General features: G+C 49.2%; 1 protein-coding gene across 2 annotated transcripts; it reads left to right on the top strand.

Moving 5' to 3' along the window:
- The first annotated feature begins 254 nt into the window (after positions 1-254).
- Positions 255-26,945, top strand: ttc21b (tetratricopeptide repeat domain 21B). Of its 2 annotated transcripts, none has more exons than XM_060039370.1 (29): positions 255-513; positions 802-922; positions 1,558-1,668; positions 1,785-1,951; positions 2,657-2,779; positions 3,094-3,251; positions 3,508-3,592; positions 3,663-3,761; positions 3,845-4,037; positions 7,297-7,394; positions 8,281-8,481; positions 8,675-8,804; positions 9,899-10,056; positions 11,239-11,457; positions 12,526-12,764; positions 13,710-13,782; positions 17,683-17,793; positions 18,162-18,300; positions 18,405-18,511; positions 19,862-20,050; positions 20,770-20,880; positions 21,613-21,694; positions 22,385-22,535; positions 22,694-22,855; positions 22,980-23,175; positions 24,629-24,850; positions 25,164-25,284; positions 26,161-26,228; positions 26,621-26,945. In XM_060039370.1, exons 1-29 carry the CDS (start codon positions 490-492, stop codon positions 26,696-26,698), a joined length of 3,936 nt encoding a protein of 1,311 aa, XP_059895353.1. In that variant the 5' UTR covers positions 255-489; the 3' UTR covers positions 26,699-26,945. The 2 variants fall into 2 exon arrangements, with proteins under 2 accessions (XP_059895353.1, XP_059895352.1); XM_060039369.1 differs by having other exon boundaries at positions 24,626-24,850.
- Positions 26,946-27,161: the final 216 nt, after the last annotated feature.

The raw sequence follows: 27,161 nt of genomic DNA, 5'->3' as shown, positions 1-27,161 counted from the left end.
CTCACTGCCCCTTCTCCCTTACTCTCCTAAAAAACTTGAATTATACTAAAAGCTCAACGTTTATTATTATTGTTATTTTTATTGTTTATTTATCATTGTTATATTATTCATATATTCTTTATCATTATAAATGTTGTTATTCCTCTCCTTATTAATGATATATTATTATGATCATTATTATTATTATTTATTTATTTACGTTTTAGTTTACCAGTTCAGCGGAAGCGCCACTTCGTGAAGGGGCGCCCCCTGCCGATAGACTGCGGACAGAACAAGATGGCGGCCGTGTTGTTACCCATGGTTGTTACTAGGTTACCGAAGACGCTCGAGACTTTAACCTGAAGCCAGTTTAGCATTAGCTGTTCAGGAGTCACATCAGCGTTCTCCAACTCTGTATCACTTCTAACACCGGATAACCTCTTACATTGACTCTAACATAACTATTATAACTATAACTGATCAGTATTTACCGTTCCGCTGAGCGGAGCCATGGAGGAGGAAGACACCGCCTTGGTGAGTGTTGTTAACTAAAGATAAAGAGTGGAGAGAGGGTAAAGATAAAGTGGGTTAATGTGTGGCATTGCTACAGCAGCCAAAGCAACGCAGTTTATGCTCGGATAGTCTGATATCAGTATCAGACTATTATCTGATAGTATTGATCCGCTATCGGGCGGACGTCTCTGGTCTGCTGCTTCCTATCGGATCATTGTCCTTATGACCCATTACCCTCTACATGTTATAAACGTTTTATGCATGTTACGTTATATATGTTATGCATGTTTCATACTCTTGATCCTCTAGGCTCTGATCCTCTACTACTGCTATGAGAAGTTCTACAGCCACGCCGTGGCGGCGGCAGCGTCGAGCAGCCAAAGCCCTCCGGTGTTCCGCTTCCTCCGGGCCTTCGGGACTCTGATGCAGGGTAAGACATCAGGACAGAGGTCTGTGTGTGAGGGACAGACATCAGGACAGAGGTCTGTGTGTGAGGGATAGACATCAGGACAGAGGTCTGTGTGTGAGGGACAGACATCAGGACAGAGGTCTGTGTGTGAGGGATAGACATCAGGACAGAGGTCTGTGTGTGAGGGACAGACATCAGGACAGAGGTCTGTGTGTCAGGGACAGACATCAGGACAGAGGTCTGTGTGTGAGGGACAGAGATCAGGACAGAGGTCTGTGTGTGAGGGACAGACATCAGGACAGAGGTCTGTGTGTGTGAGGGACAGACATCAGGACAGAGGTCTGTGTGTGAGGGACAGACATCAGGACAGAGGTCTGTGTGTGAGGGACAGACATCAGGACAGAGGTCTGTGTGTGAGGGATAGACATCAGGACAGAGGTCTGTGTGTGAGGGACATATCAGGACAGAGGTCTGTGTGTGAGGGACAGACATCAGGACAGAGGTCTGTGTGTGAGGGACAGACATCAGGACAGAGGTCTGTGTGTCAGGGACAGACATCAGGACAGAGGTCTGTGTGTCAGGGACAGACATCAGGACAGAGGTCTGTGTGTGAGGTGTACTACTGCTATGTTTCCCACCCTGTGTCGGGTGCTCAGATCAGATCCCAGAGGCTGTGGCAGAGCTGGAGCTGATCAGAGACAGTCAGGACGTGTCCCTGTGCACCTTGATGGCTCTTGTCTACGCTGAGAGAAAGAAGGCACATCCAGGTAAACAAATCTCCCCCTATTTGATTGATGGGTGCCACGGTGACCCGGGGATTCCCGCTGTAACCCGGGTCAGACCCCTCCTTCAGAGCCTGATGTTGTGTGCGTCCCTGGGCCAGACCGGGACGTGGTCCAAGAGCTGGACTCCAGGGTGAAGGAGCAGCGTAAGAGCGCGGGCCCCAGCGAGCTCTACCACGCCGGGCTGTTCCTCTGGCTGCTGGGGAGGAATGACAAGGCCCGCGAATACGTGGAGAGGATGCTCAAAGTATCCAACGGCTCCAGAGAGGTGAGCCTGGGGTTAGCTCCACCGCAGAGGTTAGCCTGGTGTTAGCCTGGTGTTAGCCTGGTGTTAGCCTGGGGTTAGCTCCACCAGAGAGGTTAGCCTGGTGTTAGCCTGGGGTTAGCCTGGGGTTAGCTCCACCAGAGAGGTTAGCCTGGGGTTAGCTCCACCGGAGAGGTTAGCCTGGGGCTAGCTCCACCAGAGAGGTTAGCCTGGGGTTAGCTCCACCGGAGAGGTTAGCCTGGTGTTAGCTCTACCATGGAGGTTAGCCTGGGGTTAGCTCCACCAGAGAGGTTAGCCTGGGGTTAGCTCCACCAGAGAGGTTAGCCTGGTGTTAGCTACACCAGAGAGGGGAGCCTGGGGTTAGCTACACCAGAGAGGTTAGCCTGGGGTTAGCTCTACCAGAGAAGTTAGCCTGGTGTTAGCCTGGTGTTAGCTCCACCAGAGAGGTTAGCCTGGGGTTAGCTCCACCGGAGAGTTTAGCCTGGGGTTAGCTCCACCAGAGAGGTTAGCCTGGTGTTAGCCTGGTGTTAGCCTAGTGTTAGCCTGGGGTTAGCTCCAGCAGAGAGGCCAGGGTTCCACGCCCAGCCCCCAGGACCCGGCTTCAGTCCCTCTCCCTGACTCGCTCCCTGATGACCCGGACTGATCTGACCTGTGGGTCAAAGTGTTGATGGGTGGAGAGTGGCTGTTGACCTGAGGACATGTGTGCAGGGGTTGATCCTGAAGGCCTGGATAGACCTGACGTCTGGGAAGGAGGCGTACGCCAAGAAGTCTGCCAAGTACTTTGACGAGGGGCTGAAGGAGAAGGCCGATGTCTTCGCTCTGATGGGAAAGGTGAGCTGGTCAGAAACAGAGGAGGGCGATGAAGATCACATTCTCTTTTCCAAATGTTGGTAAGAGCGTTCATATTTAGTCGTTTTGCGTGCGTCATTAGTAACCATCTCATGAAGTGAGTGGAGCACCAGTCCACTGAGTGTGCCCACTCTGACCAGTACTACCAGTGCTACCAGTACTACCAGTACTCCCAGTACTCCCAGTACTCCCAGTACCTCCAGTACGACTCTGTTCCTCAGGCCCAGTACTCCCAGTACCTCCAGTACGACTCTGTTCCTCAGGCCCAGTACTCCCAGTACGACTCTGTTCCTCAGGCCCAGTACTTCCAGTACAGACAGAACTACTCCGGTTCCCTTGAGGTCATCAGCCAGGTGATCGCCGGGGCTCCCGGGTTCCTCCCGGCAGCCATCAAGAAGATGAAGCTTCTGCTGAGCCTACAGGACTGGGAACAAACCATCGATGCAGCGCACAGGTCCCCCCCCCCCCACACACACACACACACACACACACACACACACACACACACACACACACACACACACACACACACACACACACACACACACACACAGGTGTGTTGCAGGTTTAATGCTGTTTGATTTGAGCTTCTGAACGGATGAGTTCCCCTAAGTAGTGTGGGCCACTACATTATCTCTGAGAGCCTCCCGTATTGAGTTGTGTATGGGAGGAGGGCGGCTGCATGGCCTGGTAAACGCATCGCCTTTCAGTCTCTTGCAGAAGGACGTGAATAACCTGGAGGCGCTCAGGATGCTGGCTCTGCACTCCTTATGCAGAGATGGGGACATCAACGAGGTCAGCGCTCCTAGCTGTAGGCTGACCCTGAGCGCTCCTCTGGGGACATGAGTAACACCTGTCTCCTCAGACGGCCAGGCGTCTGTCCAGCCTCCTCACCGGTCTGGACCTCCTGGAGCCCAACAACCCCCAGATGTCCTACCGGATGTCTCTGGCCTTCAGCCGCACTGTGAGCCCCCCCCCCCCCCCCACACCCTGTACATCACAGCGGGTCAGATGGATGCACTGATGTTGTGGTTCCCTGGTCCTCAGTGCGGGCGCAGCGACAAGGTGCTGCAGCTGACGGGCCGGATGGTGGAGAGGGCCTTCTCCCGGGCCCCCAGGGACTGTGAGGTGGCCACGGAGATGGGCTACCTCCTGGTGCTCAGGGGCCATCTCAAGGAGGCCCTGCGGTGGTACAGGACAGCCATGAGCCTGGACGAGACCAGCGTCCCTGCACTCACCGGTACTCCAACATAGCTCTATCTGTATAGTACATACATCTATCTATAGTACACTCCTCTATCTGTATAGTACACTCCTCTATCTGTATAGTACCCTCCTCTATCTGTATAGTACACTCCTCTATCTGTATAGTACACTCCTCTATCTGTATAGTACACTCCTCTATCTGTATAGTACACTCCTCTATCTGTATAGTACACTCCTCTATCTGTATAGTACCCTCCTCTATCTGTATAGTACACTCCTCTATCTGTATAGTACACTCCTCTATCTGTATAGTACACTCCTCTATCTGTATAGTACACTCCTCTATCTGTATAGTACACTCCTCTATCTGTATGGTACACTCCTCTATCTGTATAGTACACTCCTCTATCTGTATGGTACACTCCTCTATCTGTATAGTACCCTCCTCTATCTGTATGGTACACTCCTCTATCTGTATAGTACCCTCCTCTATCTGTATAGTGCATACATCTATCTGTATAGTACATACATCTATACATCTATCCATTATCTATCTATATCATATATCTATCTATATAACTTCATAGTAGTCCACGTGGTAGGCCAGGAGAGGCCTACTGCTAGAGATAGAGATCAGAACCCAGATGGGTAAAGGTATGAGGGGCCGTCTGGGACAGAATTCATACTTGGTCTTACACACACTATTATACTCTCTCACATACACTATTATACTCTCTCACATACACTACTACTCTCTCTCACATACACTACTATACTCTCTTACATACACTACTATACTCTCTTGCATACACTACTATACTCTCTTACATACACTACTATACTCTCTTGCATACACTACTATACTCTCTTACATACACTACTATTCTCCCTCACATACACTACTATACTCTCTCACATACACGACTATACACTCTCATACTTACATGTAAAAGGAGTTTAATAGTTTGAATGAAACGGAAGTGAGTTTGAATGAAACGGAAGTGAGTTTGAATGAAACGGAAGTGAGTTTGAAATGTTCATAAGAGTCCGCAGAAATCGAATATCAATATTATTTTAATGTAATTACATTGTGTATATGCACAAGCCATCTTATACAAAGCAGCCGAAAAATAGAAAACCGAAATGATACTATGTTTTTTTTTTAGAAAACTGCGATTCAGGGTTTGAATTCTGCTATTGTCGTCTGATTCATTGAATCCGCTGTGTTTGCCAGGGTCACAGGGTCTTCCGACTCTGGGGAAGAGCCTGCTAGTTTACGCACACCCCTTGCGCATTTGTTTTCTCAACCACACGTGAGACGTTGTTTGACATGCTGGATATCGTCAGAAAGGTATTTTCATTGGCTATTAGGATATCTAAGGCCCGTCCCCGACCCTTGCTGTCTGCTGGTGTAGCTGTCAATCAAAGTATGCACGCACCGTTTTGATAGTGATCGCCTCATTGGCTTGTAAGGCTTGTAAACAAGGAAGTATTGGTCTTACAGACATGTGGGAGGGCTCTATGTCACCGTGAGACCCTGGCAAACACAGCGGATTCAATGAATCAGATGACAATAGCAGAATTCAAACCCTGAATCGCAGTTTTCTAAAAAAAAACATAGTAGCATTTCGGTTTTCTATTTTTCGGCTGCTTTGTATAAGATGGCTTGTGCATATACACAATGTAATTACACTAAAATAATATTGATATTAGATTTCTGCGGACTCTTATGAACATTTCAAACTCACTTCCGTTTCATTCAAACTCACTTCCATTTCATTCAAACTCTCCCGTTTCATTCAAACTCACTTCCGTTTCATTCAAACTCTCTTACACATACTACTATACTCTCTTACATGCACTACTATACTCTCTTACATACACTACTATACTCTCTTACATACACTACTATACTCTCTTACATACACTACTATACCCTCTTACACATACTACTATACCCTCTTACATACACTACTATACTCTCTCACATACATGACTATACACTCTCATACTTACATGTAAAAGGAGTTTAATAGTGTGTGTGTATGAGTATAGTGGTGTATATGCGAGATTATAATAGTGTGTGCAAGACCAAGTATGAATTCTGTCCCAGGCGGCCCCTCATATAAAGATGTTGAAGCGTTTCACTACATCAGAGAATCTCTTTACCACGGACCAGCGGCTGGTTGACTTTTATATTTTTTCATGATGATAAATGGTTTTGAAATGCTGACATTTCTACACTGTTCTAGATTCACACAAGCACCAAAGACATCGCAAAGACATCCATGAACTAAATAAAACCATAGGTTGAGAACGTAAAGCAATGTTCCACGCGGTATGAACGAGTAGGCCTGTACACAGACACCAAACTAGTCGTCACAATGTGCTGCTGACCTCCGCGACCACAACCGGGCATACTAGTTAACGGACAGTAAGACGACTACCACAAATAAAGGTGAGCACACACAGAATGGGTAACAACGGCAACAACCGGGAACGTAATCACGGACGCACAACTAAAACCCGGATCATTCCACAAACTACATTACAATGCTACCGCTCAGAACAAAGTAGGTTTACCCAATGGAAACGTTCACCAGTGGAACGCTTAGGGTTAGGGTATCCAACGTTCACCAGTGGAACGCTTAGGGTTAGGGTATCTAACGTTCACCAGTGGAACGCTTAGGGTTAGGGTTAGGGTTAGGGTTAGGGTTAGGGTTAGGGTACCTAACGTTCACCAGTGAAACGCTTAGTGTTAGGGTTAGGGTACCTTCCGTTCACCAGTGAAACGCTTAAGGCAGCAGCCCTCAGGGGAGATGAGTGCTTGAAGGCTGAAGCAGTCTCTTCTGGCCTGGGTCACTTTGATCGGACTCTGTTGCACTTTGAGGGATCAGTGGGCACCGGTTAAACCAACCATCCCCACACACTGCACTCCCTCATTCACTGTCAACAGCTAGCCCATCATTACAGCTAATCAGAGCCCTTAACATGGTGGGGTTCTCTGTACCCCTCTGTCTCATGGTGGGGTTCTCTGTACCCCTCTGTCTCATGGTGGGGTTCTGTGTACCCCTCTGTCTCATGGTGGGGTTCTGTGTACCCCTCTGTCTCATGGTGGGGTTCTGTGTACCCCTCTGTCTCATGGTGTGGTTCTGTGTACCCCTCTGTCTCATGGTGTGGTTCTGTGTACCCCTCTGTCTCATGGTGTGGTTCTGTGTACCCCTCTGTCTCATGGTGGGGTTCTGTGTACCCCTCTGTCTCATGGTGGGGTTCTGTGTACCCCTCTGTCTCAGGGATGATCCGATGCCAGCTCATGGAAGGACAGCTGGAAGAGGCCGAGCTGCAGCTAGAGTTTCTCACGGAGGTTCAACAGTCCATCGGGAAATCTGGGGTATGGAGGGTCTACGGTCTGGGGGGTCTGGGGGGTCTAGAGGGTCTGGAGGGTCTGGGGGGGTCTAGAGGGTCTGGGGGGGTCTAGAGGGTCTCGGGGGGTCTAGAGGGTCTGGGGGGTCTAGAGGGTCTGGGGGGTCTTGGGGGGTCTAGAGGGTCTGGGGGGTCTAGAATCACAGAATCTAAATATAAAGACTGTCAACCCACTACCCTCACTACCCTCACTACCCTCACTACCCTCCCTCACTACCCTCACTACCCTCCCTCACTACCCTCCCTCACTACCCTCAATACCCTCCCTCACTACCCTCACTACCCTCCCTCACTACCCTCACTACCCTCCCTCACTACCCTCCCTCACTACCCTCAATACCCTCCCTCACTACCCTCACTACCCTCCCTCACTACCCTCACTACTCTCCCTCACTACCCTCACTACCCTCCCTCACTACCCTCCCTCACTACCCTCACTACCCTCCCTCACTACCCTCCCTCACTACCCTCACTACCCTCACTACCCTCCCTCACTACCCTCACTACCCTCCCTCACTACCCTCCCTCACTACCCTCCCTCACTACCCTCACTACCCTCCCTCACTACCCTCCCTCACTACCCTCACTACCCTCCCTCACTACCCTCCCTCACTACCCTCACTACCCTCCCTCACTACCCTCCCTCACTACTCTCCCTCACTACCCTCCCTCACTACCCTCACTACCCTCACTACCCTCACTACCCTGGTCCCTCACTACCCTCCCTCACTACCCTCCCTCACTACCCTCCCTCCCTCACTACCCTCCCTCACTACCCTCCCTCACTACCCTCCCTCACTACTCTCCCTCACTACCCTCCCTCACTACCCTCCCTCTGCCCCCCCCACCCCCAGGAGCTGCTGTACCTGCGGGCCTTGCTGGCGGTGAGGAGGCGCAGACCCCAGGAGGAGGTGGCGGGCCTGCTGAACGACGCGGTGGACACCCACTTCACCGCGCTGCAGGGGCTGCCGCTGGGCGTGGACTACCTGGAGAAACTCAACCCCGACTTCCTGCTGGACGTCGTCCAGGAGTACCTGGCCCTGTGCCCTACCCAGGTGTGTATGAAGCCCCACCCAGGTGTGTGTGAAGCCCCACCCAGGTGTGTGTGTGTGGATTAAACTGAGTTTGTGTGTGTGTGTGTGTGTGTGTGTGTGTGTGTGTGTGTGTGTGTGTGTGTGTGTGTGTGTGTGTGTGTGTGTGTGTGTGTGTGTGTGTGTGTGTGTGTGTGTGTGTGTGTGTGTTTTCCAGCCCCCGGTCCAGGGCCAGGCTCCGTCGGCCCGCCTGCTCCACTGCTCCTCCGTGCTGGACACGGTGGTCCAGATAGTCCCTGGTCTCCTTCAGGGCCTCTTCCTGCTGGCCAGAGTCCGCTTCCTCTCTGGTGAGATCCAGACTAATGTTATACTGACCCTCTAGAACCAGACTGTACTGACCCTCTAGAACCAGACTGTACTGACCCTCTAGAACCAGACTGTACTGACCCTCTAGAACCAGACTGTACTGACCCTCTAGAACCAGACTGTACTGACCCTCTAGAACCAGACTGTACTGACCCTCTAGAACCAGACTGTACTGACCCTCTAGAACCAGACTGTACTGACCCTTTAGAACCAGACTGTACTGACCCTCTATAACCAGACTGTACTGACCCTCTAGAACCAGACTGTACTGACCCTCTAGAACCAGACTGTACTGACCCTCTAGAACCAGACTGTACTGACCCTCTAGAACCAGACTGTACTGACCCTCTAGAACCAGACTGTACTGACCCTCTAGAACCAGACTGTACTGACCCTCTAGAACCAGACTGTACTGACCCTCTAGAACCAGACCAAACCAAACCTGTTCTCTGTTCTTACCTAGCTTATGAACTGGTTTCTAGGTGTGTCTCAGTAACCATTAGGTCTTGTGAACTGGTTTCTAGGTGTGTGACCAGTAGGTGCTGTGAACTGGTTTCACAGCACCTATAATATAGATCTATATAGTTATAATATAGATCTATATAGTTATTATTATTATTATTATTATTAATAATAATAATAATAATGGATTGAATTCATAAAGCGCTTTTCTAGACACTCAAAGACGCTTTACAATGAAGGGGGGACCTCACAAACCACCACCAGTATGTAGCACCCACTTGGGTGATGCACGGCAGCCAATCGGCGCCAGAACGCTCACCACACACCAGCATGAGGTGGAGAGTGAGGGGATGAATGAGTCAGCCAATTACACAGGAGGATGATTAGGGGGCCAGATTGAATGAGCCTGATTGGGCCTGACTGTGAACTGGTTACCAGGTGTGTGACCAGTAGGTGCTGTGAACTGGTTTCTAGGTGTGTGACCAGTAGGTGCTGTGAACTGGTTACCAGGTGTGTGACCAGTAGGTGCTGTGAACTGGTGACCAGGTGTGTGACCAGTAGGTGCTGTGAACTGGTGACCAGGTGTGTGACCAGTAGGTGCTGTGTTCTCCAGGGGACATGGAGTTGGCCCAGAGGAGTCTCCAGCGCTGCCTGGAGCAGCAGCCGTCCCATGCAGACGCCCACCTCCTCATGGCCCAGATCCACCTGCTGCAGGGGGACGCCAGCCTGGGCGTCCAGTCGCTGGAGCTCTGTCTCAGCCACAACTTTGAGGTCTGGACCCTTCCCCCATCGACCCATAACCAGTAACCAGTGACCCCTAACCAGTAATCAGTGACCCGTCCCACAGTGACCCGTAACCAGTAACCAGCAGCCAGTGACCCGTCCCACAGTGACCCGTGACCAGTAACCAGCAGCCAGTGACCCGTCCCACAGTGACCCGTGACCAGTAACCAGCAGCCAGTGACCTGTCCCACAGTGACCCGTGACCAGTAACCAGTGACCCCTCACCAGTGACCCGTCACCAGTAGCCAGTGACCCGTCCCACAGTGACCCGTGACCAGTAACCAGCAGCCAGTGACCCGTCCCACAGTGACCCGTGACCAGTAACCAGTGACCCCTCACCAGTGACCCGTCACCAGTAGCCAGTGACCCGTCCCACAGTGACCCGTCGCAGAGTGACCAGACGAGTGACGAGTGACCCGTCCCACAGTCACTAGTAACCATTGACCAGTGACCCGTCCCACAGTCACTAGCAACCAGTGACCAGTGACCCGTCCCACAGTCACTAGCAACCAGTGACCAGTGACCCGTCCCACAGTCACTAGCAACCAGTGACCAGTGACCCGTCCCACAGTCACTAGCAACCAGTGACCAGTGACCCGTCCCACAGTCACTAGCAACCAGTGACCCGTCCCACAGTCACTAGCAACCAGTGACCAGTGACCCGTCCCACAGTCACTAGCAACCAGTGACCCGTCCCACAGTCACTAGTAACCAGTGACCCGTCACACAGTGACCAGTGACCAGACCAGTGACCAGTGACCCGTCCCACAGTCACCAGATCAGTAACCAGTGACCCGTCGCACAGTAACCAGTAACCAGTGACCCGTCACACAGTGACCAGTGAGAAGTAACCCGTCACACAGTGACCAGTGACCCATCCCACAGTGATCAGTTACCAGTGACACTAGACATACCAGACCTAGACTAGTCCTCCTGGTCCCCCTGGTCCTGTTCCTGGTCCTGTTCCTGGTCCTGTCCCCCTGGTCCTGTTCCTTGTCCTCCTGGTCCCCCTGGTCCTGTTCCTGGTCCTGTCCCACTGGTCCTGTTCCTTGTCCTTCTGGTCCTGGTCCCCCTGTTCCTGGTCTTGGTCCTGGTCCTTCTGGTCCTGGTCCCCCTGTTCCTGGTCCCCTGTTCCTCGTCCCCTGTTCCTCACGGTCGTCCCGCCCCCAGGTGCGGGAGCGGCCCCTGTACCACCTGATCCGGGCCCAGGCCCAGCAGCAGGCGGGGGAGCTGCAGGGGGCGGTCCAGACGCTGCAGAAGGCCCTCAGCCTGCCGGGGGTCCGCAGGGCTGGCTCCTCCTCCGGGGGCGGGCGGCCGGACCTCAGCCCCTCCGACGCCGTCTCCATATTCCTGGAGCTCGCCCAGGCCCTCTGGCACAACGGAGAACAGGTCGAGACCCTTACTACCGTGTTGACCACCTAACTGACCCTCACTACCCTGTTGACCACCTAACTGACCCTTACTACCCTGTTGACTGCCTAACTAACCCTCACTACCCTGTTGACCGCCTAACTAACCCTCACTACCCTGTTGACCGCCTAACTAACCCTCACTACCCTGTTGACCGCCTAACTAACCCTCACTACCCTGTTGACCACCTAACTAACCCTCACTACCCTGTTGACCGCCTAACTAACCCTCACTACCCTGTTGACCGCCTAACTAACCCTCACTACCCTGTTGACTGCCTAACTAACCCTTACTACCCTGTTGACTGCCTAACTAACCCTCACTACCCTGTTGACTGCCTAACTAACCCTCACTACCCTGTTGACTGCCTAACTAACCCTCACTACCCTGTTGACCGCCTAACTAACCCTCACTACCCTGTTGACCGCCTAACTAACCCTCACTACCCTGTTGACCGCCTAACTAACCCTCACTACCCTGTTGACTGCCTAACTAACCCTTACTACCCTGTTGACTGCCTAACTAACCCTCACTACCCTGTTGACTGCCTAACTAACCCTCACTACCTATATCACATGAGAGGAAGTGCTGTCGTACTGAATATGGGCAGGGCTGTGATTGGGTGGTAGGAACGAGGCCGAGGGTAACCCCAGCCGTCAGGTGGTTAGGTCTCAGTTAGGGTTGACGATGTGTTCAGATGAAGCATCCAGGCTTCTTTCCTTCTCTTTATCCTCTGCTGACGAACATTCGTAATTCAACTCAAATTGTATGTCTGGAAACATGTTCATCTTTGCGGTGCAAAGTTTGTTGCAATCTAAGCTCCATAAATACCGTTAATAACATTACGGGTTATGAGAACAGCAGTAAAGCGGAGTGATGCCTGTATAGTTAGAGTATAGTGCTGTTCTACTCTATATCAGCACTCCTGGAATGCCTCTCGTCCAATCAGATGACCTGGTCAGAACTAACTGTTGAAGGTGCTGCAGGAGTTCTATTATTAATATGTTCTTAAATTAATCCAATCCATGAACCCATGAATGTGTTCAGCATGAGGCGGCCAAGGTGATGCAGGACGCCATCAACGAGTTCTCGGGGACGGCGGAGGGCCCGCGCCTCGCCGTGGCCAACGCCGACCTGGCGCTGCGGAGGGGCGACGCCGAGCTCGCACTGAGCATGCTCAGAACGCTGGGCCCCGACACGCCCTGCTACGTCCAGGCCAAGGAGAAGATGGCCGACATCTACCTGAACCACCGCAAGGAGAAGCGCCTGTACTGCGGCTGCTACAGGTGAGCATCACAGTGGAGGTGGTGTAGAGAGGCTGAGGGTGTAGCGTCACAGTGGAGGTGGTGTAGAGGTTGTAGCGTCACAGTGGAGGTGGTGTAGAGGTTGTAGCGTCACAGTGGAGGTGGTGTAGAGAGGCTGAGGGTGTAGCGTCACAGTGGAGGTGGTGTAGAGAGGTAGCGTCACAGTGGAGGTGGTGTAGAGAGGCTGAGGGTGTAGCGTCACAGTGGAGGTGGTGTAGAGGGTGTAGTGTCACAGTGGAGGTGGTGTAGAGGGTGTAGCGTCAGAGATCTATATAGATAGATCTATATAGATCTATCTATATAGATTGATCTATCTATCTATATAGATTGATCGACCTATATAGATATATATTATAGATCTATCTAGATTGATCTATCGATATAGATTTATCTATATAGATAGATCTATATAGATCTATAGATCCTCCAGGTAGATATATCTAGATAGATATCTATATAGATAGTTCTATCTAGATAGATATCTATATATCTATATAAATCTATCTGTATAGATCTATCTAGATAGATCTATCTATATCGATCTCTATATAGATCTCTATATAGTTATCTATATATATATATATATCTCTATAGCTAGATCTATCTTTATAGATATATCTATATAGATAGATCTATCTTTATAGATATATCTATCTATATAGATATCTATATAGATCTATCTGTATAGATCTATCTATATAGATCCTTCTATATTGATCTCTATATAGATATCTATGTCGATACATCTATCTATATAGATCTATCTATATAGATATAGATATCTATACATACTGTATATATATATATATATATATATGATATCTATCTATATAGATAGACAGATAGATATCTATCCGTCTATAATGTGTCTATTTCAAAGTGCCAACACCAAAAGCGTTCCTGTGATGTTAACGTTGGTTTCTACAGAGAAATGGTGGAGAAGATGCCAAGCTCTCACACCTTCCTGCTGCTGGGAGACGCATACATGAACATCCAAGAGGTACGTCGCTGCAGGTTGGATGTGCCACGGATTAATAGTGTATAGGATGGATGTATAGTGTGTAGGATGGATGGATGGATGGATGTATAGTGTATAGGATGGATGTATAGGATGGTGTATAGTGCATAGGATGGATGTATAGGATGGTGTATAGTGTATAGGATGGATGTATAGTGTATAGGATGGATGTATAGTGTATAGGATGGATGTATAGTGTATAGGATGGATGTATAGGATGGTGTATAGTGTGTAGGATGGATGTATAGTGTATAGGATGGATGTATAGTGTATAGGATGGATGTATAGTGTATAGGATGGATGTATAGTGTATAGGATGGATGTATAGGATGGTGTATAGTGCATAGGATGGATGTATAGTGTATAGGATGGATGTATAGTGTATAGGATGGATGTATAGGATGGTGTATAGTGTGTAGGATGGATGTATAGTGTATAGGATGGATGTATAGTGTGTAGGATGGATGTATAGGATGGTGTATAGTGCATAGGATGGATGTATAGTGTGTAGGATGGATGTACAGTGTGTAGGATGGATGTGTAGGATGGATGTATAGTGTGTAGGATGGATGTGTAGGATGGATGTATAGTGTGTAGGATGGATGTATAGTGTGTAGGATGGATGTGTAGGATGGATGTATAGTGTGTAGGATGGATGTACAGTGTGTAGGATGGATGTGTAGGATGGATGTATAGTGTGTAAGATGGATGTGTAGGATGGATGTGTAGTGTGTAGGATGGATGTACAGTGTGTAGGATGGATGTATAGTGTGTAGGATGGATGTGTAGGATGGATGTATAGTGTGTAGGATGGATGTACAGTAGGGCTGTCACTTTTTCCAAAAATGAAATTCGAACGAATTTCGAATGTCCATAATTAATTCCCCCCCCATAGAACTATTAAAAAAAAAAAAAAACACGACAACGTCTGTTGTCGTGTTTCTTTTTATTTCTTGTGGAAATCACGTATACCTACTGAATTCATAACAGCACAGGAAAAACACATCTTTGATAACACATTTGTAAACACAACAAGAGGAAGCTCCGACACACAAGTGCGGCTGTCTTTTACGCATTAACAATAACTGCTCGGAGCGCGATATGCGGAGCGCATGTCGTCCATGGCACACACAGCCTATATAAACGAACAATCTGTGAGGCCGACCTCCAACACGGCATGCTGCTCTTTTGTACTTGTAAAGAAAATTACAAGTAGTCTCGCAGCTCTCCGTTACCGCTGCAGCTGCAGCCGCTACAGGCTGCCCATCGCGCCCAGCGCAGCAGCGGACTTTTCTCCCTGTCGTGTGCGATCAGTGTCGGTCTCCGTTTCAATGAGCTCGTGTGAGAGGCTTTCAGTCACGAGATGTTTCTGTGCAGGGGAAAGGTGGACTAACCGGGAGAAGCGGGGATCCAGGAGGGCCGCTTTATTGAGGAAAAGCCACTCGCCGCTCTCTTCTTTATAGCGCATTTTTACAGTTCGAATGGAGAATTACACTTCGAATTCGAACTTTTCACCCCACCTTCGAACGAATATTCGAACTTCGAATAAAAAGTGACAGCCCTAATGTACAGTGTGTAGGATGGATGTATAGTGTGTAGGATGGATGTGTAGGATGGATGTATAGTGTGTAGGATGGATGTATAGTGTGTAGGATGGATGTGTAGGATGGATGTATAGTGTGTAGGATGGATGTACAGTGTGTAGGATGGATGTGTAGTGTGTAGGATGGATGTATAGTGTGTAGGATGGATGTGTAGGATGGATGTACAGTGTGTAGGATGGATGTGTAGTGTGTAGGATGGATGTATAGTGTGTAGGATGGATGTGTAGGATGGATGTATAGTGTGTAGGATGGATGTACAGTGTGTAGGATGGATGTGTAGGATGGATGTATAGTGTGTAGGATGGATGTATAGTGTGTAGGATGGATGTACAGTGTGTAGGATGGATGTATAGTGTGTAGGATGGATGTACAGTGTGTAGGATGGATGTACAGTGTGTAGGATGGATGTATAGTGTGTAGTAGGGCTGTAACGATACGCGTATCAAACCGAAAATCGCGATACTCGAAGCCACGAACCTGTCTCGCGGTGTGAGAAGGCAGAAGCGCGATATGCCCTTTCTAACTCTTCGGTCAAATTGTCCGATTGAAATTTGCTAATAATTTGTCTAAATAATAGTCTGCTGACAGCGCCCCCTCCTATCGATGCCGTAAATATGTGACGAGATGCCCTCTCTGTGATCACAGCTCTCCGTGGCTACGGAGGATTGCATTTCTCCACAGCCGTCGAAGAACGACATTTATCCAGAGTGGGCCACGCGCGAAAAAAATTGCCTGTGTGATCCTGTCTCTATTGTTTTGTGTGATTTGACTGGCAGTTTGTCTGCTTATAGGTCGGAATGAAGCGGCCACCGATTATTGACAGGATGGGTACTTTATTCTACCGGACTCGTTCGCTTCTTCACTAGACACACGCGCTACCGCTCGCTCTCCTCGCTCGTCCACTCACTCGCTGACGTCACTCACACACGCTTACGCACCCTGCCATTCTCCCGCACACACATATGCTACTCGTAACACTATGCCTCGTTATTGCGACGTTCATGTTTTTCCTCATCTATTGAAAGTTAGGCTATTAAACATGTTGCATTCTATACGGCCTGATTATGTCATTATTTAAGCTACATAGCCTAATAAGAAGGAAAGGAAATGAGTCCTTAGCCCAAGTGAAGGAGTTCAAGTACCTCGGGGTCTGTTTCGCGAGTGAGGGTACTATGGAACGTGAGATTGGCCGGAGAATCGGAGCAGCGGGGGCGGTATTGCGTTCGCTTTACCGCACCGTTGTAACGAAAAGAGAGCTGAGCCGCAAGGCAAAGCTCTCGATCTACCGGTCGATCTTCGTTCCTATCCTCACCTATGGTCATGAGGGCTGGGTGATGACCGAAAGGACGAGATCGCGGGTACAAGCGGCCGAGATGAGTTTTCTCAGAAGGGTGGTTGGCGTCTCCCTTAGGGATAGGGTGAGAAGCTCAGCCATCCGTGAGGAACTCGGATTAGAGCCGCTGCTCCTTTACTTAGAAAGGAGTCAGCTGAGGTGGTTCGGGCATCTGGTAAGGATGCCCACTGGGCGCCTTCCTTGGGAGGTGTTTCAGGCACGTCCAGTGGGGAGAAGACCTCGGGGAAGACCCAGGACTAGGTGGAGAGATTATATCTCAACACTGGCCTGGGAACGCCTCGGGATCCCCCCGTCAGAGTTGGTCAATGTGGCCCGGGAAAGGGAAGTCTGGGGCCCCCTGCTTGAGCTGCTCCCCCCGCGACCCGACCCCGGATAAGCGGAAGAAAATGAGATGAGATGAGCCTAATAAGAAGCGCTAATAAGGATATTTGAATGAACCAACCAAACAGTTAAAGGGGCCCTATTATGCCTACCAGCATAAAGCATCCTCCAACTGCAATCTTTGGTTATTTCTTCATTAATTTAGCTATACTTTAATAGTATTCTTTCGGTTCAAATCTGTTCAGTGTTCCAAATTATTTGTTATTAAATGTTACATTAAGATAATTGGTATTTAAGTGTTGTTTAAATAAAATGCTTTTTAAATTTAAAAGAATCGTGGGATGTATCGAACCGTGGGTCAAAAATCGTGATACAAACCGAATCGTGAATTTGTGTATCGTTACAGCCCTAGTGTGTAGGATGGATGTATAGTGTGTAGGATGGATGTGTAGGATGGATGGTTGCTGGCTGCTGGGTTGATCCCGGGGTCACGGTGTCCGGTCCTGTGTCCTGTCTCCTGGGTCCTTGTTCCCTGGTTCACGTGTCTTGTGTCCTTGTGTCCTGGGTCCTGGGTCCTTGTTCCTTGTGTCCTGCGGTCCATAGCCAGACAAGGCCATCCAGGTGTACGAACAAGCTCTGCAGAAGAACCCCAACGACGGAGCTCTGGCCAGGAAGATCGGGAAGGCCCTCATCAAGACACACAACTACACCAAGGTGACACACACACACACACACACACACAGACACACACACAGACACACACACAGACACACTCACAGACACACTCACAGACACACTCACAGACACACTCACAGACGCACGCACGCACACACGCACGCAGGCAGGCAGGCAGGCAGACAGACACACAGACACACACAGACACACACACAGACACACACACAGACACACACAGACGGACAGACACACACAGACAGACAGACACACACAGACAGACACACACAGACACACACAGACACACAGAGACAGACAGACACACACAGACACACAGAGACAGACAGACAGACACACACAGACACACACAGACCCCCCCCCCCCCCCTGCTGACGCTGGGCGTGGTCCAGGCCATCAGTTACTACGAGGCAGTGCTGCAGGGCGAGCAGCAGAGCTTCCTACGCTACGACCTGGCCGAGCTGCTGCTGAAGATGAAGCAATACGAGCGCTGTGAGGGGGCGCTGCAGGCAGCCCTGGCCCATGAGCCAGGTACTGCCCACCACACCTTCCAGATGATGATAACGGTTCAGAAGGAGAACGTTGCTGTCCAAGCTGTTGCATTACCCCGTCCCGTCGTCCCTGTCCCCGTCCAGCTGCAGACCTCCCAGCGCTCACCAGTGACTGCAGGGCTCTGGTGCTGCTGGCCAAGGTCCAAAGCAGAACCAACAAGAGCCAGGAGGCCCTACTCTCCCTGCAGCGAGTACGTCCATTCAGCTCACTGGTCCCCCAGTATGACATTGGTCCACCAGCATGACACTGGTCCACCAGCATGACACTGGTCCACCAGCATGACACTGGTCCACCAGCATGACACTGGTCCACCAGCATGACACTGGTCCACCAGTATGACACTGGTCCACCAGTAGCATGTCACTGGTCCACCAGTAGCATGTCACTGGTCCACCAGTATGACACTGGTCCACCAGTAGCATGTCACTGGTCCACCAGTATGACACTGGTCCACCAGGAGCATGACACTGGTCCACCAGTTTGACACTAGTCCACCAGGAGCATGACACTGGTCCACCAGGAGCATGACACTGGTCCACCAGTATGTCACTGGTCCACCAGTATGTCACTGGTCCACCAGTATGTCACTGGTCTACCAGGAGCATGACACTGGTCCACCAGTATGACATTGGTCCACCAGTATGACACTGGTACACCAGAATGTCACTGGTCCACCAGTATGATACTGGTCCACCAGTATGACACTGGTCCCCCAGTATGTCCCTGTTATTATAGCTCCATAAAGGTCTTGATATAAGTATATGACTATGATGTATATTATATATAATGAGGAGTTATGTACCTTTTACTAGACTGTGCACTGCTTTCAGGCTCTAACCCAAATTCAATTTTCTGTCAATCACAAACTGGGGTTGACTTTATTTAATACCCTGCTTACTCCAGAAAGACTGAGGGACAAATCCTTGAATATTATCGTTGTTAGTTTCAGGTTTATTTTTCTAATCTGCTGAAAAAAAAAAAAAAATATATATATATATAGTAGTTACTCCTACTACTACATAGGTCATTTTGTGTGTGTGTGTGTGTGTGTGTGTGTGTGGCTCCAGCTGGTGTATTTGTAAACACAGAACACACCCTTGTTCATGGGTTGAGTAGATGTGACGTCACATCTATCACATCCACACGTTGGATGTGATAGTTAACATTAGGACGCTGGTTGGCGCCCCTGACCGCTGTGTGCCCTCAGGGTCAGGGTCAGGGTGAGGGTCAGGGTCAGGGTCAGGGTGAGGGTCAGGGTCAGGGTGAGGGTCAGGGTCAGGGTGAGGGTGAGGGTCAGGGTCAGGGTTAGGGTCAGGGTGAGGGTCAGGGTCAGGGTGAGGGTCAGGGTCAGGGTTAGGGTCAGGGTGAGGGTCAGGGTGAGGGTCAGGGTCAGGGTCAGGGTTAGGGTCAGGGTCAGGGTCAGGGTTAGGGTCAGGGTCAGGGTTAGGGTTAGGGTCAGGGTCAGGGCTAGGGACAGGGTTATGCTGGTGTTAGCTTAGGACGCTTGTTGGTGGCGCCCCTGACCGCTGTGTGCCCTCAGGCCCGGGATGTGCAGGCCAAGGTGCTGAAGCAGGTCCAGATGGAGCAGCCGGACGCCGTGGCCACGCAGAAGCAGCTCGCTGCTGACATCTGCTCCGAGATCGCCCGACACTACGCCAGCCAGCGCGGCTACGAGAGAGCCGTCAAGTTCTACAAAGAAGCTCTGGTGTATTGTGAGAGCGATCGCAAGGTCAGTGCACCCTGATCAACGGGCGGCCGTTGGTATGTATTCAGTGTGTACTCACTGCACTCACTGTGCACTGACTGTACTCAGTGTGTACTCACTGCACTCACTGGGTGCTCACTGTGTACTCACTGCACTCAGTGTGTATTCAGTGTGTACGAACTGCACTCAGTGGGTTTTCAATGTGTACTCAGTGTGGACTAACTGCACTCAGTGGGTATTCAATGTGTACTCACTGCACTCAGTTTGTACTCAGTGGGTACTCTCTGTGTACTCAGTGTGTACACAGTGTCTTCACTGCACTGACTGGGTACTCACTGTGTACTAACTGCACTCAGTGTGTACTCACTGCACTCAATGGGTATTCAATGTGTACTCACTGTGTACTCTGTGTGTACTAACTGCACTCAGTGGGTATTCAATGTGTACTCACTGTGTACTCAGTGTGTACTAACTGCACTCAGTGGGTATTCAATGTGTACTCAGTGTGTACTCAATGTGTACTCACTGCACTCACTGCACTCTGTGTACTAGCTGTACTCAGTGTGTACTCCCTGTACTCAGTGTGTACTAACTGCACTCAGTGGGTATTCAATGTGTACTCAGTGTGTACTCACTGCACTCAGTGTGTAATCAGTGGGTACTCACTCTGTACTCAGTGTGTACTAGCTGTACTCAGTGTGCAGTCTGTGGTTATTAAGGCTCCTGTTATTGTGTGTCTCTAGGTGATGCTGGAGCTCTCTCGCCTGTACCTGACTCTCGACGACCTGGACGCCTGCCAGCACCAATGTGGCGCCATTCTGAAGAACGACCAATTAAACGAAGACGCAACGCTGGTGGGTCTGGCTGGCCCCTCCCCTTTATATACTGCTAATATCACCCTACTAATATCACCTCCCCCTTATATACTGCTAATATCACCCTACTAATATCACCTCCCCCTTATATACTGCTAATATCACCCTACTAATATCACCTCCCCCTTATATACTGCTAATATCACCTTACTAATATCACCTCCCCCTTATATACTGCTAATATCACCTTACTAGTATCACCTCCCAATGGAGTATACTATTAATATAATATAGTGATGTATTATTATTGGAATATACTATTAATATAATATAATGATGTATCAATTATTATTGTAATATACTATTGATATAATATAGTGATGCCTTATCATTGTAATATACTATTAATATGATATAATGATGTATTATTATTGTAATATACTATTAATATGATATAGTGATGCATTATTATTGTAATATACTATTAATGTGATATAATGATGTATTATTATTGTAATATACTATTAATATAATATAGTGATTTATTATTATTGTAATATACTATTAATATAATATTGTGATGTATTATTATTGTAATATACTATTAATATGATATAATGATGTATCATTATTGTAATATACTATTAATATAATATAGTGATGTATTATTATTGTTATATACTATTAATATGATATAGTGATGTATTATTATTGTAATATACTATTTAAATGATATAATGATGTATCATTATTGTGCCTTGATGTTTCCAGATGATGGCCGACCTGATGTTCCGGAAGCAGGACTACGAACAAGCAGTGCTCCACTTCCAGCAACTCCTGGAGCGCAGCCCAGGTGAGTCTAGCACTCAAAACAGAGACCTGTCCACCAGGTGAGTCTAGCACTCATCACAGAGACCTGTCCACCAGGTGAGTCGAGCACTCATCACAGAGACCTGTCCACCAGGTGAGTCGAGCACTCATCACAGAGACCTGTCCACCAGGTGAGTCGAGCACTCATCACAGAGACCTGTCCACCAGGTGAGTCTAGCACTCATCACAGAGACCTGTCCACCAGGTGAGTCGAGCACTCATCACAGAGACCTGTCCACCAGGTGAGTCGAGCACTCATCACAGAGACCTGTCCACCAGGTGAGTCTAGCACTCATCACAGAGACCTGTCCACCAGGTGAGTCGAGCACTCATCACAGAGACCTGTCCACCAGGTGAGTCGAGCACTCATCACAGAGACCTGTCCACCAGGTGAGTCTAGCACTCATCACAGAGACCTGTCCACCAGGTGAGTCTAGCACTCATCACAGAGACCTGTCCACCAGGTGAGTCCAGCACTCATCACAGAGACCTGTCCACCAGGTGAGTCTAGCACTCATCACAGAGACCTGTCCACCAGGTGAGTCGAGCACTCATCACAGAGACCTGTCCACCAGGTGAGTCTAGCACTCATCACAGAGACCTGTCCACCAGCTGAGTCTTTAACACACAACTACCTGACCCTGTCCTGTGTGTTCCCGTGTGTTCCTGTCAGACAACTACCTGACCCTGTCCCGTCTGATCGACCTTCTGCGGAGGGCTGGAAAGCTGGAGCAGGTCCCTCGCTTCCTGGACATGGCGGAGAAACATTCCTCCAGGGCCAAGTTTGATCCCGGCTTCAACTACTGCAGGGGGCTGTACCTGTGGTCAGTGTCGTTACTCAGGAAGGTTACTTATACAATATAAACAGTCATTAAGGAGCATGTAGGGTTTTAGACATCTCTCTAAACGTGGGGTTTGAACACACAACCTTTGTGCTTGGAGGGGAACCCCTCTTACCACGAGACCCCCTACTGTACCTCAGGTACACCGGAGAGCCCAACGATGGCCTGAGGCACTTCAACAAGGCCCGCAAGGACAGCGACTGGGGCCAGAACGCCGTGTACAACATGATCGAGATCTGCCTGAACCCGGACAACGACACCATCGGGGGAGAAGTCTTTGAGAACCTCGATGGTGACATGGGGTAGGCCCCGCCTACATCCAGCAGACACTCGTCCGGCCTTCTCTGATATTCTACTTGCATCATGTCCAACAATATCCGGTCGTTTACTGCTTCTATGTCTTATTGCCTCCTCGTCACCGCGCAGGAACTCCACAGAGAAGCAGGAGTCGGAGCAGCTGGCCGTGCGGACGGCGGAGAAGCTCCTGAAGGAGCTGAAGCCCCAGACGCCTGGAGGTCACGTCCAGCTCCGCATCCTGGAGAGCTACTGCCTCCTGGCCACCAAGCAGAAGAGCAACGTGGAGAAGGCCCTCAACGTCTTCACCGAGGTGGCGAACACCGAGGTAACGTCCACACGCCAACAGCCTGCCGCAAACACGCTTCAGCAAGTCAGGTGTAGGGATGGGGATCGAAACCTGGTTCGATCAAGGACCCGGTTCCACTTTTTTCAAAACCCGAAAATCGTTAACGTTTTGGCTTATCGATACCACTATCGAGTCCCGTCGTTCATTTATTATCTTTTTTGTCCCGTAGGTCCTATGACGAAATGTTGTGTCCCTCGAGTCGCGTCACGGCATTTAAATCAAATCAATCCAATCACTGCAGCGGGTCCACCAAAGTTTTTGAATGGAATTGTAAGCAAACAGGTATTACAAGTAAAGTAAGTGAAGTCTGGCAGTTAACTTTGCTCGCGAGGAGGGCTATGGGGGGGACACAACCTCAATGGCCAATCAATCACATTATCATTTTTCCTCAAATAAAGACCAAATGCAGTACCTTCGACTGTCTCCGAGTTGAAAAGACTCTGTCTCCTCCTTCACCTGTCGCACCACAGACGGGCCCGTCTTAATCATCCACTCAAACTACGAGCGGTAATCGCACACACAGACGTTGTCGCTAGTCCCGTCAGTTAAAAATAGTAATCCAATTGTGAAATCGGTGTTGTAATCGGTAGCATACAAGCTAGTTATCTTAAAAAGTAAATAAAGTTTCAGATGTGTTGCGTGATGATGGGTTCGGTTATCATGATGCGTTCATAAAGAAACGGTAAATTGAGTTTTTGGTGAGAAACATGAGTAATACTGTATTACTCATGTTTCTGTATTACTAATACAGTTGTATAGTGCTCTAATCATTTTTGTTTATATAACTAAAACCACTGATGTCAATATTTATTAAGAATTACATATTTAATTATAAATGCAATTATTTAATTCCTAAATATTTTCCTCATCACTAAAAACGCTTCGTATTTCCACCAATAAATAGAAAAGTATCGATAATGTCTCGGATGACTAAGGAGTATCGGAAATGGTATCGATATCAATAAGTATTAATGATCCCCATCCCTAGTCAGGTGTTTACGTCACGTGACCTGAGACCGCAGCATCACGTGACCTGAGACAGCAGCATCACGTGACCTGAGACAGCAGCGTCACGTGACCTGAGACAGCAGCGTCACGTGACCTGAGACAGCAGCGTCACGTGACCTGAGACAGCAGCGTCACGTGACCTGAGACAGCAGCGTCACGTGACCAGAGAGCATCACCCTGGTGCTCTCTGGTCTCTCCGTGGTCTCTCTGTGGTCTCTCTCTTGTCTCACCCTGGTCTCTCTCTTGTCTCTCCCTGGTCTCTCCCTGGTCTCTCTCTGGTCTCTCTCTGGTCTCTCTCTGGTCTCTCTCTGGTTTCTCCCTGGTCTCTCCCTGGTCTCTCCCTGGTCTCTCCCTGGTCTCTCTCTGGTCTCTCTCTGGTCTCTCTCTGGTCTCACCCTGGTCTCTCTCTGGTCTCCCCCAGAAGGACCACGTCCCGGCCCTGCTGGCCATGGCGACGGCCTTCATGATCCTGAAGCAGCCGCCGCGCGCCCGCAACCAGCTGAAGCGCATTGCCAAGATGAGCTGGAGCGTCCTGGACGCCGACGAGTTCGAGAAGAGCTGGCTGCTGCTGGCCGACATTTACATCCACTCAGGGAAGTATGACATGGCCGGAGAGCTGCTGAAGAGGTGCCTCCGTCACAACAAGGTGGAGGCAAAGCACCACCCTACTGTCTGTAGACATAGAGATATATGTCACATCTTGGTCTACTATACAATGTTGCTCTACTGTAACATGTTGGTCTACTATAACATGTTGATCTACTGTAACATGTTGGTCTACTGTAACATGTTGATCTACTGTAACATGTTGGTCTACTATAACATGTTGATCTACTGTAACATGTTGGTCTACTATAACATGTTGTTCTACTGTAACATGTTGGTCTACTATAACATGTTGTTCTACTGTAACATGTTGTTCTACTGTAACATGTTGTTATACTGTAACATGTCCCCAGTCGTGCTGTAAGGCCTATGAGTACCTGGGCTTTATCCTGGAGAAGGAGCAGGCATTCCGGGATGCAGCGCTGAACTATGAACTGGCCTGGAAGTACGGGAACCAGAGTAACCCCACCATCGGTACGTTATGAACACATGAACCCCACCATCGGTACGTTATGAACACATGAACCCCACCATCGGTACGTTATGAACACATGTTAACACCAGAGTAACCCCACCATCGGTATGTTATGAACACATGAACCCCACCAGAGTAACCCCACCATCAATACTTTATGAACACATGAACCCCACCATCGGTACATTATGAACACATGAACCCCACCAGAGTAACCCCAACATCGGTATGTTATGAACACATGAACAACACCAGAGTAACCCCACCATCAATACTTTATGAACACATGAACCCCACCATCGGTACGTTATGAACACATGAACCCCACCAGAGTAACCCCACCATCGGTACGTTATGAACACATGTAAACGCCAGAGTAACCCCACCATCGGTACTTTCTGAACACATGAACCCCACCATCGGTACGCTATGACCACATGAACAAGACCAGAGTAACCCAACCATCGGTACGTTATGAACTCATGAACCCCACCATCGGTACGTTATGACCACATGAACAACAGCATTGGTTCGTAATGAACACATGAACCATCCAAAACCAGAGTAACCCCACCATCAATACTTTATGAACACATGAACCCCACCATCGGTACGTTATGAACACATGTTAAAACCAGAGTAACCCCACCATCGGTACGTTATGAACACATGTAAACACCAGAGTAACCCCACCCTCGGTACTTTATGAACACATGAACCCAACCACCGGTACGTTATGACCACATGAACCACACCAGAGTTACCCAGCCATCGGTACACTAGGAACACATGAACAAGACCAGAGTAACCCAACCACGTGATAACATGTATGTTACAGGAAACATGTTAATGACGTGATAACATGTCTGTTTCAGGATACAAGCTGGCTTTCAACTACCTGAAAGCTAAGAGACATGTCGACGCTATCGATGTTTGCCACAAGGTGAACATCAACACTTCTTCATATTCTGTCTTCAAGGCGCTGTGTGTAGAGTGGAGCGGCGTTCAGCAGCGCTGAAGTCGTTCCTCTAGAGCGGCGTTCCTCTAGAGCGGCGTTCCTCTAGAGCGGCGTTCCTCTAGAGCGGCGTCCCTCTAGAGCGGCGTCCCTCTAGAGCGGCGTCCCTCTAGAGCGGCGTTCCTCTAGAGCGGCGTTCCTCTAGCGCTTCCTCCGTCTTTATATCTCCTATAGCGGCTCCTCTTCCATGGAGCCGCTATAGGAGATATAAAGACGAACCCATCTTGTATTATAAGCATATTTCCATTGTGCTAGTTGCCTCTAAAGTGCGTCTGTATGAAGCTTTTGTTTCCTAAAGAGAACTTCTCCTGGTCTCTCAGGTCCTTGAAGCCCACCCTAACTATCCCCGGATGAGGAAGGACATCCTGGACAAGGCACGCGGGGCGCTGAGGGCCTAGCGCTTCTGTGTGGAGAACCCCAGCTGGTTCTAGCGCTTCTGTGTGGAGAACCCCAGCTGGTTCTAGAGTTTCTGTGTGGAGAACCCCAGCTGGTTCCAGAGCTTCTGTGTGGAGAACCCCAGCTGGTTCTAGAGCTTCTGTGTGGAGAACCCCAGCTGGTTCTAGAGCTTCTGTGTGGAGAACCCCAGTTCACCAGAGTTTGTGTTTCATGTCTTTTATTTATCAATAAAAAATTGTTTTTATTTAAGCCTACTTTTAAACATTGTTTTTTATTCACTTTCTAGTTATCAGTTGCTAAGTGCTAAGGGCTTGTTTTTTATGATTGTCTGTAAAGATAATGGTCAATAAGTAATATATATTGTGGCAATCCCGATTGTCGGCGGCTGGGATTTGCAAAGGAGACACTCCAAACAGGGGTGCGGGTCAACGGTTTTATTTCGTTCACCTCACGTGTAAAAAAGGT

This window comes from Gadus macrocephalus, chromosome 20 (genome assembly GCF_031168955.1).
Source record: "Gadus macrocephalus chromosome 20, ASM3116895v1".
NCBI lineage: Eukaryota > Metazoa > Chordata > Actinopteri > Gadiformes > Gadidae > Gadus > Gadus macrocephalus.
The sequence above is the reverse complement of the archived record's forward strand: the minus strand, read 5'-3'. Positions and strand labels throughout refer to the sequence as shown.